Source organism: Dictyostelium discoideum (genome assembly GCF_000004695.1).
Source record: "Dictyostelium discoideum AX4 chromosome 2 chromosome, whole genome shotgun sequence".
Lineage (NCBI taxonomy): Eukaryota > Evosea > Eumycetozoa > Dictyosteliales > Dictyosteliaceae > Dictyostelium > Dictyostelium discoideum.
This window is the reverse complement of record NC_007088.5, coordinates 3,353,296-3,368,781: the sequence shown is the minus strand read 5'-3', so window position 1 is coordinate 3,368,781 and position 15,486 is coordinate 3,353,296. Positions and strand designations below refer to the sequence as shown.

At 20.7% G+C, this 15,486-nt stretch overlaps 4 protein-coding genes and 1 pseudogene across 4 annotated transcripts; 3 read left to right on the top strand and 2 right to left on the bottom strand.

Moving 5' to 3' along the window:
- Positions 1 to 108: 108 nt before the first annotated feature.
- DDB_G0273755 (hypothetical protein) lies at positions 109 to 5,439 on the bottom strand (the record flags this gene model as incomplete). Its single annotated transcript, XM_639402.1, has 4 exons — positions 109 to 4,507; positions 4,611 to 4,851; positions 4,938 to 5,154; positions 5,239 to 5,439. 4 exons carry the CDS (start codon positions 5,437 to 5,439, stop codon positions 109 to 111), a joined length of 5,058 nt encoding a protein of 1,685 aa, XP_644494.1.
- Positions 5,440 to 5,721: 282 nt separating this feature from the next.
- DDB_G0273753 (hypothetical protein) lies at positions 5,722 to 8,267 on the bottom strand (the record flags this gene model as incomplete). Its single annotated transcript, XM_639401.1, has 8 exons — positions 5,722 to 6,056; positions 6,098 to 6,370; positions 6,457 to 6,759; positions 6,796 to 7,007; positions 7,161 to 7,449; positions 7,481 to 7,778; positions 7,972 to 8,180; positions 8,261 to 8,267. 8 exons carry the CDS (start codon positions 8,265 to 8,267, stop codon positions 5,722 to 5,724), a joined length of 1,926 nt encoding a protein of 641 aa, XP_644493.1.
- Positions 8,268 to 8,641: 374 nt separating this feature from the next.
- DDB_G0273751 lies at positions 8,642 to 10,134 on the top strand (annotated as a pseudogene; the record flags this gene model as incomplete).
- Positions 10,135 to 10,516: 382 nt separating this feature from the next.
- Positions 10,517 to 14,167, top strand: DDB_G0273749 (hypothetical protein; the record flags this gene model as incomplete). Its single annotated transcript, XM_639399.1, has 1 exon — positions 10,517 to 14,167. The coding sequence occupies one exon, from the start codon at positions 10,517 to 10,519 to the stop codon at positions 14,165 to 14,167; it is 3,651 nt and encodes a 1,216-aa protein (XP_644491.1).
- Positions 14,168 to 14,889: 722 nt separating this feature from the next.
- DDB_G0273747 (hypothetical protein) lies at positions 14,890 to 15,081 on the top strand (the record flags this gene model as incomplete). Its single annotated transcript, XM_639398.1, has 1 exon — positions 14,890 to 15,081. One exon carries the CDS (start codon positions 14,890 to 14,892, stop codon positions 15,079 to 15,081), a length of 192 nt encoding a protein of 63 aa, XP_644490.1.
- Positions 15,082 to 15,486: the final 405 nt, after the last annotated feature.

Below are 15,486 nucleotides of genomic sequence, written 5' to 3'. Positions count from 1 at the left end.
CAATCAAACAATCAAACAATCAAACAATCAAACAAACCAACCAACAAACAAACAAATTTTAATTAACAAACAAAAAATACTTTGTTTTAATTAGGGAGAAGCTAAATTTTATTTTTTCAAAAATTTATTTAATAGTCTCTCTCTTCTAAAATACATCATTTCAATTTTTTCTTTGGGAATGATACCATTATTTTGGTTATTATTTTGGTTATTACTATTATTATTATTATTATTATTATTATTATTATTATTATTATTATTATTATTATTATTATTATTTATAAAATTGATTGGTATTATATTTTGGGTAAAATGCATTTGACCAATTAATATAAAATATCTTTTTGTAAGAATATTTTTAGCTTGTGTTGAAATTAGGTATTTTGAGATTTTTTGAGAGGTTTTAAAAAATAATTGTCTTCCAAAATTACCAAAATCATAAAGAGTTATTAAAAATTTAAATATTGACTCTAATAATTCTTTTGAATCCCTATTATCTATAATTGTTTGTTCATTTGGATATCTTTCAAAGTCAATGATATTATTATTATTATTATTAGTATTTCTTTGAAAGAAATAAGTTTTTAATTTAATTAAACTATTTCTTATACTTGTATTATGAGATTCCTTTAAATTTTGTTGTACTTGATTTATTGGATCATTATAAATTATTTGAATTATAATTTTAATGAAATGTTTGATTAATTTCATTATAATTAAATTTATATTATCATTTTGATTTTCATCACTATTATTATTATTACTATTTTCATTTTCATTTGTTAATGATAATAAATCCAATCTTGAAGAATAACAATAAAGGAAAGAATTAAATAATTTAAAAATTTCAATTTTACTTGATATTGACTTTTGGTTGAAATTTATAAAACTATTATTATTATTATTATTATTATTATTATTATTATTATTATTATTATTATTATTATTATTATTATTATTATTATTATTACCAATAAAAATTGATTTAAAAATTAAAATAAAATTATGTTGAATTATATTATGTAAATCAATTTCTTGATATTTTATATTATTTTTAAATAAATATTTTGTAAATTTAATTAAAACCAATTGTGTATGAATACAAGCACTACCATTACCACTAAAATAAAAACCAAATAAATCATTCAATATAAAAGATTTTAACTTTTCAAATTTTAATAAATGAATTGATAAATTTTTAAAAGATTTCTTTTTCCTTTGATTCATTTGTTGATCAAATGATTTTAATATGTGAATGAAAATCTTTGAAAACCAATAATTATAATTTGGAAATACTTTATCAAATGAATAAATCAATTGATTTAAATCTTTTACATTCTTATATTCTAAATCTTTTAAAAATAAATCTATAAATTTTGATCCAATACTATTATTACTAATAATATTATTATTATTATTTAAATTCTTTTGATTGTTATTATTATTATTATTATTATTATTATTATTATTATTATTATTATTATTATTATTATTTGTTATAGTTTTTATTGTATTATTACTATTTATATTATTATTTATATTATTATTATTATTATTATTAATATTATTAATTTTATTACTCTCTTTTAAATCAATAATAAAATGTGGACAAATTACAACTACCATATTTACATAGGCCATTAAAACTGACATTTTAGAAATACTGTTTGATATATGTTTATTCTCTAAATCATAAACTTTTGATCTTTCTTCAAATGAATTTAAAAATCTAATTTGATAATCGAACCAATCGAATTCTGGTATTTTTGAAGGTTGTTGTTGTTGTTGTTTTTGTTGTTGTGGTAAAGTTTTTTGGGGTGAAGTTGTTGTTGTTGTAATTGTTAAATTAATTTTTGAAGTTGGTAATGGTTTATCAATTTGATATTGATTTTCAATTCTTTTTAAAAATTGTAAAATTAATTTTCTTTTTTCAGAAGTTTTTGAAAGATTTGTTGATAACATGAATTGATTATCCTTGAAAAGGTAATGATTTTTAAATACTAAACAAGTTGAAGTCGGTATTGATAGTAAAAGGAATTGATCGATATACTTTTGATGTAATTCAATTTCAAATAATAAAATTGGATCAATTAGTACCAACATAAATATATTTATAAATTGATTTTGATATCTCTTTAAAAAATGTTCATTAAATTCTTCATCTTTTAATATCTTTGTAAAACAATAAATTGATATTAAAAATATATTATAATCATTTGAAATTTGAAAATTATTATTATTTTTAAATGTTGGTGGTATATTAATATTTAAAAAGTATTGATTAATATCAATTGTAGTTGTTGTCGTTGTTGTTGTTGTTGGTGGTAAAGTTGTTAATTTAAATTTCCCAATTAAACAATCACCAATACTCTTTATAAAATTAATTGATTGTTTTGTATAAATTGAATAAAGTTGAACTGTTATTGGATTAAAAAATGATTGATTATTTGATACTATCTTATATCTATTATTATTTTGATTATTATTATTATTTTGATTATTTAATAATGATAAATTATTAATTGGATTATTTACAAAAGTTGATACTAATAAATGAATATATTCGATATATTTCTCTTGAACTGATTTTTCAAATGATTTAAAATGTCTTTCTAAATTGAATGAGAAATTATTAAAATATTTTGAATCTTTTTTTATAAACCTAATATATTGATGTAAAATAAATTTTGACCATAATTCTCTATTAAAATTATTTTTATTATTATTATTATTATTATTATTAATATTTGAAAATAATGATTTCAAATTTTGATTTGGATACATTTTATCAAAAATATTTGTTACAATGATTGTTGTAATATCTTTAATTAATGAAATTAAAATATCTTCAAAAGAAAATAGATATTGAATCATTAAATTCATTACACTGAAAATACCATTTAATATTAAATAACCAGCTTGTAAAAGTATAGTTTCTGATCTTGAAAAATCAATTAATAATGTCATTGATTTTATAATTCTTTTTAATTGATCACATGTAGTTGTTGTTGTTGTTGTTGTAGTTGTTGTTGTTGTTACTATTGAATTATTATTATTATTATTATTATTATTATTATTATTATTATTATTATTATTATTATTATTATTATTATTATTATTAATACCAATACTATCAATACATAAAACTGCAATTGAAATTAAATTTGAAAACCAACATTTAAATGTTGAAATTGGTGTATCCAATTCTTTAATGACTTGAACAGAAGATGAATTCAATTTACTCTTTTTAAATTGTTGATATAATTCTTCATATGGATTTTTAATTTGTTCAAATGAAAAACTGTTAAATGCTCTTTTAAATGTTATAATTCTATATACGATTGGTGTTATTTGACTATTATTATTATTATTATTATTATTATTATTATTATTATTATTATTATTATTATTATTATTATTATTATTATTATTTAATAATGTTGATACTATACTTGGTGATTCATTATTATATATATTTATCAATTTCTGAATTATATTATTGTTATTGTTATTATTGTTATTATTGTTATTTGATTTTGGTGGTGTGGTAGAAGGAGAAGGAGAATTTAATTTTCTTTTATAGTAATTTATTAAACATAAAAATAAACTCGTATTAATTAAATCTAATGATGCTGGTTCAATATTTGATTTTAAATAGAGATCTGAAAAAGAAGAGGAAGATAAAGATGATGGTGATGAATAATCTGGTTTAAATAATTCTATAATTTTATTATAAGATGGTGCAGTATCATTAATAGAAGGATTTGATGCTGATTCTTGTAAAAATGATAACAAAACTATAAATTTATAAATCTCTTCGAATAGTGTATCTAAACTAATTAATGGTGATGTTATCTCTATATACCTAAATAAAATTACCATTATTTTTGAAAATTGATTTATTATTGATTCCAAATTATTATTATAATTTTTATTACTATTATTACTATTATTATTATTATTTGTAGTAGTTGTAGTTGTAGTAGTAGTGGCGGTGGTGAGATTTATTAATATTTGAGTATTTTTTTTAATGAAATTTAAAACTAATTTTGAAATTAAACTCCAATTTTCAAATTTATTTTCAAATTGATAATTTAAAAGTTTAGAAATTGGTGATATTAAATAATTATTATTATTATTGTTTTGATGATCTTTATTTTTTTGAAATTTTAATAAAGCTTTAGTTATCTCTAAAGTAATATTCAAGTAATGTATTATTGATTGATTGTATAATTCAAACTTTTTATTCCTATTTTTATTATTTATATATAAATTAAAGTAATCCCAAAATGTTGATGTTATTGGTGCTAAATTATCTTGATTATCTTTTTTAAATAATTTTAAAAAGTTGAATATAAATTTTTGAAGATTATATTCATCATCTTCGTTATCTTCTTCTTCTTCTTCTTCTTCTACTTCTTCATAATCATCATCATTATCATATTTATTTTTATTTCTACTATTTCTACTTTTATAACTAACATTATTATTATTAATTGTACCTCCTCTAAAATATTAATTTATTTAAGATTAGTATAGTAAATTAAAATATTATAAAATACACGATAAAAAATCTGATAATGATTTTTTTTTTTTTTTTTTTTTTTTACCTTTTAAGTGAATCTAATTTTGAAATTGATATTAAGATAATTGATAAAAATGAATCAATTATTGAATCTAATATATTTGAATTATCATCATCTAAAATAAAAGTAGTATTATCATAAACTGATATTTTAAATAATTGGGCTAAAATTGAATTAATTAAAAAACTATGATTCAATTGTTTAATTTGGTCATTTAATAATGTTGATTTTTGACTAATTAAAAATTCTAAAGAATAAACATTCTCTTTTTTTTGTTTTTTTTTTTTTTTTACTATGTTAATAAAATATTATTTGATTAAATGAATTTTATTTTATTAAAATTATACATACGTCTTAAATAATGTTTAATTCTATAAATTAAGCAATTAATGAATGTATTATTATAAACATTAAGGTATTGATTATTATTATTATTATTATTTGTAAAATAAGTAATTAAATCTTTAAAAAATTTAATAAATTCTTTGGTGGTACCCCCTTTACTATTAAAATCAAGTACCGTTTCTTCAATTTCATTAAATATATTCAAAAAAAAATTATTTATTTCCTTTGTTTAATAGTTTTGTGAGTGTGAGTAAAAATTAATTTTTTTTTTTTTTTTTTTTTTTTTTTTTTATAATTTAGTATTTACATCTTTGGAAATAATTGGGCAAAATCTTAATTTTCTATTTTTATATTGAAAAAGGAAAATTATTTTATTGGTATTATTATTATTATTATTATTATTATTATTATTATTATTATTATTATTATTATTATTATTATTATTATTATAATTATTATTATTATTATTATTATTTCTATTTAGAAAGTTGTATTCATTATCAATCATTTTCAAAATGAATGAATGAATTTTTTTTTTTTTCTTTTTTTTTTATTATTTTGGCGCCAAAATTTTTTTTTTTCCAAAATTAAAAAATAATAAAAAACTAATAAAACAACAACAAATTTTAGTTAGTATACAAATCTGCCAATCAAGCCATTAATGGTACAACTACGTTATGATTGGTACCACTTATGGTTAAAATAAAATTTCGGTGTAATAAAACCAAAAATATTTATTATTTAATTTAATTTTTTTTTATTTAATTTAATTTTTAATTGGTGTTTCATCTCATCTGTCTTTAAAAGATTTTAAACCACAAATTAATTTATGATCACTTTGCCAATCAACAGTTTGACAATCACGATCACAATAGTTTGTTGTACATTTTGAAGTGCAAATTTTACCACAATTTGCGCATAGCGATGGAGTTGTGGGGCCTTGAATGATCCAATCACAATCGTGAATTTTTTGATTATCAAATTTAGAACGACATGTTGAAAAGGCAATAAACGAGTATTTACCACCAACTTTCAAGCTTGAAGGATCGATACATTGACCACCTTCGACAGCGAATCTACATGGGAAACCTTGGACGTCCCATAAGAGTAATTCGATATCATCACCTCTGACCAACGGTTGAGCGGCGAGTGTACTTGGAAAAAACATTTTTCAAAGACAGTTCTAATGTCTGGCATTAGATCAGCCAATGGGTTTGTACCACCTTGATCAAATGAAGACTGAGCAACAAGTTTATAATCCTTCATTGTGATTCTTGGATTCTCTGGAAACCCCTTTGAGTAGCCACCATACTCTTTATGTCTAATGAGTTTATCATTTTCATGGTCTTTTAATAATTGACGAAACTCTTTAATCACTTGAATTTCTCTAGCAGACTTTTTAACCTTTGCTTCTTGAGCGTTTGCAAATACAAATGGTACTTTTTGATCGAGATCAACCTTTACCTTTCTTCCCATTTAGATGTGGCTTTCTTTGAGAGATTAGCCAAGATTTGACTTGCTTTACTTGAGCCTTTGATTGAAGCAACCTCTAAATATGTTAAACCTAATTTACCATTTTTAGTGACATTGATACCTTTGCCATGACCATCAATTTGTAAATACAATTTACCCAATTCAAATGTAGCTTGAACTATATTATTTTCACCATCATTATATTCCAAAGATTTTTGAAAATTCTCCAATGCTTTTGAAATGGCAGATGATTCAGATGATTTCAATAATAATAATCTACCTAAATTTAAATTTGCTTCACCAATACCAGTATTCATTTTATAACCAGTTGACATTGCAATTGATAAGTTTGTAGCTTTTGTATACATTTGCTTTGCCTTTTATAAATTACCTTGACTACGATAATAATCACCCATGGGTGCAACGAATACATCAGCAAACACCGTTTCATTTAAACCTTTACTTTTGATTAACATTTTCTCAGCATTTTTTAAATCTTGATAAAAGAATTTACTTGTCTGTGCAGCTGGTTCATATTCCAATGATGGATTCTTATCGAAGTATTCCCTTCTTTGCTTTACATTTACTTTAATCAATGCATCACTAACCAAAATCAATTTCAGGCTCTGATATCTCTGCAGCAAGTTTAACAGTATCCATTTCTGGTAAAGTACCCGCCCTTGTCATATTGGTAAAACGTTATCAGAATCTATCGGCTCGGTAAATGCTGATTTCTGTTTTGTACCCATTACTGACCTGACGCTATCCTTATACTTTTTATTATTTGGCTCAAGATCCAAAGCTAATTTATAAAAGTAGGCTGCCTTCTTTGATTTTTCCAATAGTGTAAAACACTTTGCAATCACAGCATACCCCTCTGCCCTGCATGGACGAATGTAAAGTAATCTTTCAATATCAGATTTCGCAATATTTAAATGCTGTTGCATTCTAGTCTTCACCTTTTCACACCACTGTAACCAACATTTTCCTCTTGAAAGGTATAGATCAGAAATGAAATTCTCTGTCAAACCTCTATAATCCAATGCTAATGAATTGAATTGCTGCTTGCCCATTACCTGCTTTAATCATTTCATCAGCTTGATACTTATATACCATCGCCTCTGCCATTTCATCTAAATGTGGATAAAGTGGTTTCAACTCCAAATCATCTGAATTATCAGTCCATGAATTAAGTTGTTTAGTCCAATCTGCAACACTCATAGTTTTATCCAATACAAATATACTCTCAACAACTTTAAGTGTAACTAATTTTAAATGATTCCATGAATTGAATTGTTCACTATGTTCACAACCTTCATTACATTTTCTTGATTTTTCAGTTGGTTCTTTATCATTATTTGTATCATAAAATCCCTTTATATATATATATATATATGTTAATACTTGTAATTTTATTATTATTATTAATATTATTATTATTATTTTATATTATATTGTATATATGAATATATACCTCATAAAAATGACTACCACATGCTAAAATAATTTCATTTTCATTTTCTAATTGACTTGATGGTATATTTTTCCATGGATGACTAACCTAAACATCAACAAATAGATTGAAATCAAAATCAGAAGTACGACCAACTGCTAATTTTTTCATCATTAATTCACTTTTAAGATATCTTAATTTTGTATTTTTAATTAAGAATTCACCTCCAACTGGACCCTCTTTATATTCTGCATAAGTTTTTTCCCATCTTTCATAAAAAATCTTTCTAAAATTTCTGAATGCTCTATCAGATGAGCCAAACCCTTTAAAAAAAAAAAAGAAAAAAAAAAAAAAAGAAAAAAAATATTTACTCTGTATTTGAATTTATATTTTTCATCAAGACTAACCATTTTCTTACTGTTGTTGTAGAATTATATGAACAATGAAATTTACAAAAAAAAAAAAAAATTTGTGCTAACTAAAAAAAAAAAATAAAAAAAAATAAAAATAAAATAAAATAAAATTAAAAAAAAACAAAAATGGCTAAAATATATAAAATAAACAATTAAATTATATTTTGAACTTCTATTTATAATGGCGAGATTTAAGAAAGATTTTTTTTTTTTTTTTTTATAATTTTTTTTTTTTTTATTTTTATTTTCATTTTTTTAATTTTTTTTTTTTTTTATTTTTTTATTTTTTATTTGATGGTTTAAACAAATATTCAATCTGAAATTTCAATAATTAATTTGTTTTGAAAACAAAAAAAAAAAAAAAAAAAAAAATGAACCCAGAAATTTTAGAACATAAAAATGAAGATTGGGAATTCATTAAAATTTTAGGTTCAGATAAAGAAGTACATAAAAAGAAAAATGGTCCCTTAAATGAGTAAATGTATCACTTTGTGTAATTAAAAAAATTGAAAAAGTATGTAATAATAATAACGATAATAATAATAATAGTTTTATGTATTAATTTTTTTATTTTTATTTTATTTTATATTTAGGAATTTTTTTTTTCAATTATTGATATTTTAAATAAATTAAAAAATTGTGAATATTCAACAAAATATTATGGATTTGCATATGATAAAAATAATAAATTATATATTTATATGGAATATATTGATGGTGCAATTACTATAGAAGAGAAATTAAAACAAATTGAAATTGTTCCACAAGATATTATTATTTTATTAACAATCAAAATAGCAGAAGCATTAAGTAAAATTCATGAAATGGGTATTATTCATCGTGATATTGGGGTAGTAATATACTTTTACTTGAAAAAGAGAATAATCAAATTCAAATTAAATTTATTGGTTTTGAAAATGCAATACAAATTGAAAACAATTCAAAATATAATTCAAGAGTTGGTACAGCTACACATATGGCACCAGAAGTGAAACTACAAGATGGTAATGCAGGTCGTAAATCTGATGTATTCAGTCTAGGTTGTACAATAATTGAAATGGCTGGTGGTGATTTAAATAGTACCATTGGTAGAGACGCCAATGGAATACCACCAATACCAGTACATTTATCATCAGAATTAAAAATCATCACCCAAAATTGTTTACATTTTAACCCAAAAACAAGATTTAGTATAGATGATTTAATTTCTCATATTAATAAAGAAAAAGTTAATAAAGACCATTTCTATTCTCCATTTGGGTATATAATACCATCAAATGTAAAAAGGCTTGAAAAAAGAGATGGTGGTGACCAAACACTTACAATTGGATTAATTGGTAATGATATAAACTACCTTTCATTTCCATTTTATAATCAAATGATTCCAGTTGGATCAATTCCATCATCAGTAAAATATCTTTTATTTAAAAAACTTAATCAAAGGATTGAAGATGGATCAGTGCCAGATTCTGTTGAATATTTAGATTTAGGTGATGAATTTGATATTGTAAACAATGGTATCGATCTTCCAAATGATAGTATTTCAGTGTTAAGATGTGGTTTTAATTTTCAAACACCAATTCATTTAAGAAATTTACCAAATTCAATAACAGATTTACAATTGTATAATTATAATATAAATATATTAAAAAATAGTTTCTCATCAAATGTATCATCACTAACACTTGGTTCCAATTTTAATTCCTTTGGATCCCTTAAAAATCTTTCAAATTTTAAAAATTTAAAAAGTTTAACATTTAGTTTTGAAGGTGTTGAAAGTCAACAACTTATAACTCAAATAATCAATGATTATATACCAAATAATATTATTTCTGTAATTATAAATGGAAAACAAAGAAGATAATTAATTAAAAAAAATAAAAATTAAAAAAAATAAAAAAAAAATAAAAAATTTGATATTTAAAATTTAAACAAACTGTTTTTTTTTTTTTTTTTTTTCTGATAACCCCCATAATTAATAATTCAATTTTTAAAAAAAAATATTTAGATATTTTCCAATATCCTAAAAAAACAAATTTTATTTTCCAAAAAATCTTTTTTTTTCTCTAAAAATATCTGATTTTATTTTTTTTTTATTTTTTTTTTTGTTTTTTTTTTTTCAAAATAATTCGCTGACAAACCATCACCTCTATCATTTTTTTTTTCATTTTAATTTTTTAATTTTTTTTCAATTTTATTTTTTTATATTATATTTAGTATTTAAACATTTAAAAAAAAAAAAAAAAATGCCAAATAAAAAAAGAAATAAAGATTTAAACAACAGTGAAACTGTTCCAGAGGAGACAGGTAAAAGAAAAAGAAAATCAATTTATGATTTGGAAACAATTATAAAACCAAACCAAAAATCAACATCTGTTCCAATTGTTGAAAGAGAAACACCATTTATATCACAACCACCACCAACTACCAATAATGAAATTTCTCAAGCATTTAAAGAAATTTCGAATAATGATGTTACATTCAAAAATGAAGATTTAATAAATATTGAATATTTAAATAATTGTAATAAAGCAAGATTGGAATATATTTCAAATACAATTGGAATTCCAGAAAATATAATTAAAAAATGTGATTTTCGTGGTCTAATTAAAAAAATCATTGAAATTGGTATTAGTCGTTATCAATTTATAAATCAACAAGAACAAATTAATAATAATAATTATAAAAATAATAATAATAATAATAATAATAGTAATAATAATAATAATAATAATAATAATAATAATAATAATAATAATAATAATAATAATAATAATAATAATAATAATAATAATAAAAATAATAAAAATGAAATTTTATTTTGGAGTGTATGGAGAAATTTAGTATTGAAAAATACAATATTATCAAACTTTTCACCACATCTATCAATTAAATATGATTCTATTGTTATGGTTGATAAAATGATAAATAATGATCAATTATCAATGATAAAAGATAAAGTTAATAGAAATCAATTTTTAATATTTAGTAGTGGCTCATTAAAAAAGTTATATTCAGTATTTGGTAAAGAAGATGAGGAAGGAAATAATGAAAATACTCGATTCTTTTTTAATTTATTTAATAATTATGGTGATAGATATATAATTGATTGGAAATCAAAAGGAAAATCAAATTTAATTAAATCATTAATAGAGAATAATTCAGTTACAGGAATTTCAACATTAGTCAATAAATTTCAATTTGAAATTAATATAAATGAATCCATCACACTTGCAATTTCAACTGGTTGTTCTTTAAAATTATTTAAATATCTTTTTGAATTATTTTTATTTAAAACTACCAATAATTATAATAATAACAATAATAATAATATTGACAATAATAATAGTAATATTGAAAATAATAATAGTAATATTGAAAATAATAATAATAATAATAATAATAATAATAATAATAATAATAATAATAATAATAATAATAATAATAATAATAATAATAATAATAATGAAAATAAATCTATGGATTTCATTTTATCAATATTTTTATCATCTCCTAATAAAAGTAAAAAAGAATTAATTAAAACATTTAAAATGATTTTATACTTGATGGAAAGAGAAATAATAAATTTAAGACAATATAAGGATGAAATTTTAAAAAAGATAACAACATTATGTCCATTAGTATCATTATTTAGATTAAAAGATTTAATTAAAGTTATTAAAATAATTAATTGGTTTAATAATAATAATGATAATGATAATTCAAATTTAATTAATAATGAATATTCAATTTGTCAATTAAATGCAAAACTTGTTGATCCAACAAATTTTAATAAAAAAATAAATAAATTAAATATTAAAGAATTATTAAATATTTATTATAGTAATAGAAAACAACTAGATTTTACTTCAAAACAATTCTTTAATTATTATTATGGTGATGATAATGATAATGATGAAAGTAATAAGGAATCTCAAAATTATACTCTTTTTGGAAACTTTTTAAATCAAGTTGATAGACAAGAAAGTGATATAGAATTTAAGCTTACTCAACCTTTACAAAATGGTGATTTACATTTATTTAGTGATTGGTTATATAATTTTAATAATAAATATGATCATGAATTTTTTAAAACATTATTAGATAAAAATCAACTACTTAAAAATGAAAATTCAATATTATTTTCAAATTTTAAAAAACAAGAAGATCAAATTAATTTTTTAATTTCTTGTACTTTAGTAATAAAAGAAATTATTAAAACAAATGAAAACTCAAATTTCATTACAAATTTTATTGAATCAAATATTTTGTTTTTATTTTTAGTAAAACATGATTCAGTGGAATTATTTAAACATTTCTCAAATCAATTCTCTCAAAATGAAAAAGAAGTTGTTTTTTGTTTTCATGATGAATCTCAAGATGAAATACTTGATTTCAATATTTGCAAATATATAAATTCTATTGAAATGTTAGATTTCATTTATCAAGAATTTCATCATCTTTTTATTTATTCAAAGTATCCAAATTTTTTAAATTTTAAAAATTTAAATTTATTAAAACACTTTGAAAAATTAATAAATTCATCAAAGAAAAATAAACAACTACAACAACAACTACAACAACAACGACAAATTAAAACTCATTATAAAGAAAAACTTTATTTAATTAATTTTAAAGGTAGTTTTAAATTAAATTTTGAAACTTTTAAACATATTGTAGAAAATCCTACAATATATAACTATGGTTCAAAAATTTTAACACCAATTATTACTGATTTATACCAAGGTAATAATTGTAATGAAGTTGTATGTTTATTTAAACATATATTCAATACAAATATTTTCGATAGTGAAATGAAATCAAGAATGCTACAAGTTTCAAACTACTTTTTAGATTCTGACGAAAAACCAATTTTATTATCAAAGTTTTTTGAATGGTTATATGAAAATAAACATTTTACCCCACCAAAAGATGTACCATTCATTAAAAAATCAAGTTTTGGTCCAGGTTTCGCTTCATCATCATCGTCACCATTTGGAGGATCTGGTACTAGTAGTACAGTTGGATCAAGGTTTGCTAGTTCAACTTCATCATCATCACCATTTGGAGAATCAGGTACTAACAGTACAGTTGGATCAAGATTTGGCAGTTCAACTTCATCACCATTAGAAGGATCAGGTACGAGCAGTACAGTTGGATCAAGATTTGGTAGTTCAACTTCATCATCACCATTAGGGGGATCAGGTACCAGCAGTACAGTTGGATCAAGATTTGGTAGTTCAACCTCATCATCACCATCAGGAGGATCAGGTTTTAGTAGTAATACAAATGGACCAATATTTGCTAGTTCAAATGTAATTCCAAATCCAACAACCATTTTAAATAGTCTTCCAGATATTATTTGCTTTTATTACTTATCAGGTAAACTTGATGAAATCGATGATGAAATCTTTAATTTTAAAAACACCTATTCTGGAGGTAGGGATATGTTTACTTCATTTTTATATAAACTTGCATATTTTATTGGTAAAAGAGGTGATTTGAAAGCATTATCAACTGTTATTAGCAGAGCAACAGATAATTTAAAACCATTCCCAAATTCAAATGTTCCTGAATATAATGCTGAGTTTAATTGTATCAGAAATTTCATTTATTCAATTTTGGAAACAGCTGCTTATAATGGTCAAATCCAAATATTCCAATATTTTCAATATCATCATTGTCATGTTTTGCAAGAAAATGCCATCGAATGGTTTAGAGAAGATAAACTTTTAAATTTAATTAGAACCTCTTTAAAAAATGATCATATTGAGATTACTCAAATATTATTATCACATCTCTATCTTTCAAAACACAAGTTTTTAAATATTTACTTTAATGATAACATTTTTAAAACCAAGATTTCTTATAATTATTTTTGTGAACTATTTAAATAGTTTGACAGAAAATATGAAATAAAATAATATAAAATAAAATAATATAAAATAAAATAAATAAAATAAATAAAATAAAATAAAATAAAATAAAATAAAATCAAATAAAATCAAATAAATAAAAAAAATAAAATTTTAAAATAAAATGATCAATTAATTGAAAGCAATGGGGTTAAATTTTTTTTTTCATTTGTTTATTGTTTATTTTTAGTTACTAGCAAAATGGTTTGCGTGTTGTGGTATTTCTGAAGTGTGGTCCATGAATGTTCATTTGGGAAAATGGTAATAATATTATAATATTATTATTTTTATTATTATTTTAATTCAAAGTTTCTCGGAAAAATAAAAATAAAAATTAAATAATGTGTGGCGTTTGTGGGAGTTGAATTTAAAAACAGGAGTAGATTTTATTTTAATTTTAACTTTGCCTATCATACACAAACACATTCATACATTGCCTTAACTTATATTGGTTAATTTTACAATTGTAATTGTTTTTTTTTTTTTTATGGGTTTTATTATATTTTTTTTTTTTTTTATTATTAATAATAAAAAGGTTATTATTTTTTTTTTTTATTTTCTTATTAATAATAAAAAGGAATATTACTTATAATTTAAAAAAGGTAGAAAAATAAAACAAGTATACCAGAAAATTTTTAAAAAAAATATATATATTAATAGTTTTTTTAAAAATAAAAGATAAAAAATAAAAAATAATAATAATCATGCTAAAAGTTTTAATAGCTATTTTAGTGGTAATCTCATTACTTTCAAATTTAAATGCTGTTAATGGACAAAAATTTTATTGTTTTTTAGATTGCATTAAAAAAGATAGAAATTGTCGTATGGGAAGATCAGAAGATGCAAATTGTCTTGAATATTTTAAAAAATGTAAAGATGAATGCCATAATAATTAATAAACCTGAATTCAATTTTATATTTAATATTTTTTTTTTACTTTTAAAATATTTTTATTTTGATTATTTGGAATTTATCTCTCTTCTGCCAATTGTTTTCATTATTATTATTATTTAATTAATTATTTAAAAAATTATCTAAAATGATACAATAATCTTTTTTTTTTCCACATATATTGGTATTTTTTTATGTATTTTTTTTTTCTTAATTATAATTTTATTTTTTTTTCTCCATATAAATCATTTGTTTTTTTGTTTTTGGTTGGCAAAAACTAAATATAAAAAATTTTTACATTTGGTTTGTCCAATTAATTTTTTAAAAAAATTAAAATAAAAAAAAAAAACGAATAGAAATTTAATAAATGTGGTGGGTGTGAATGTATTTTTTAGTAAAACTTAATTTCA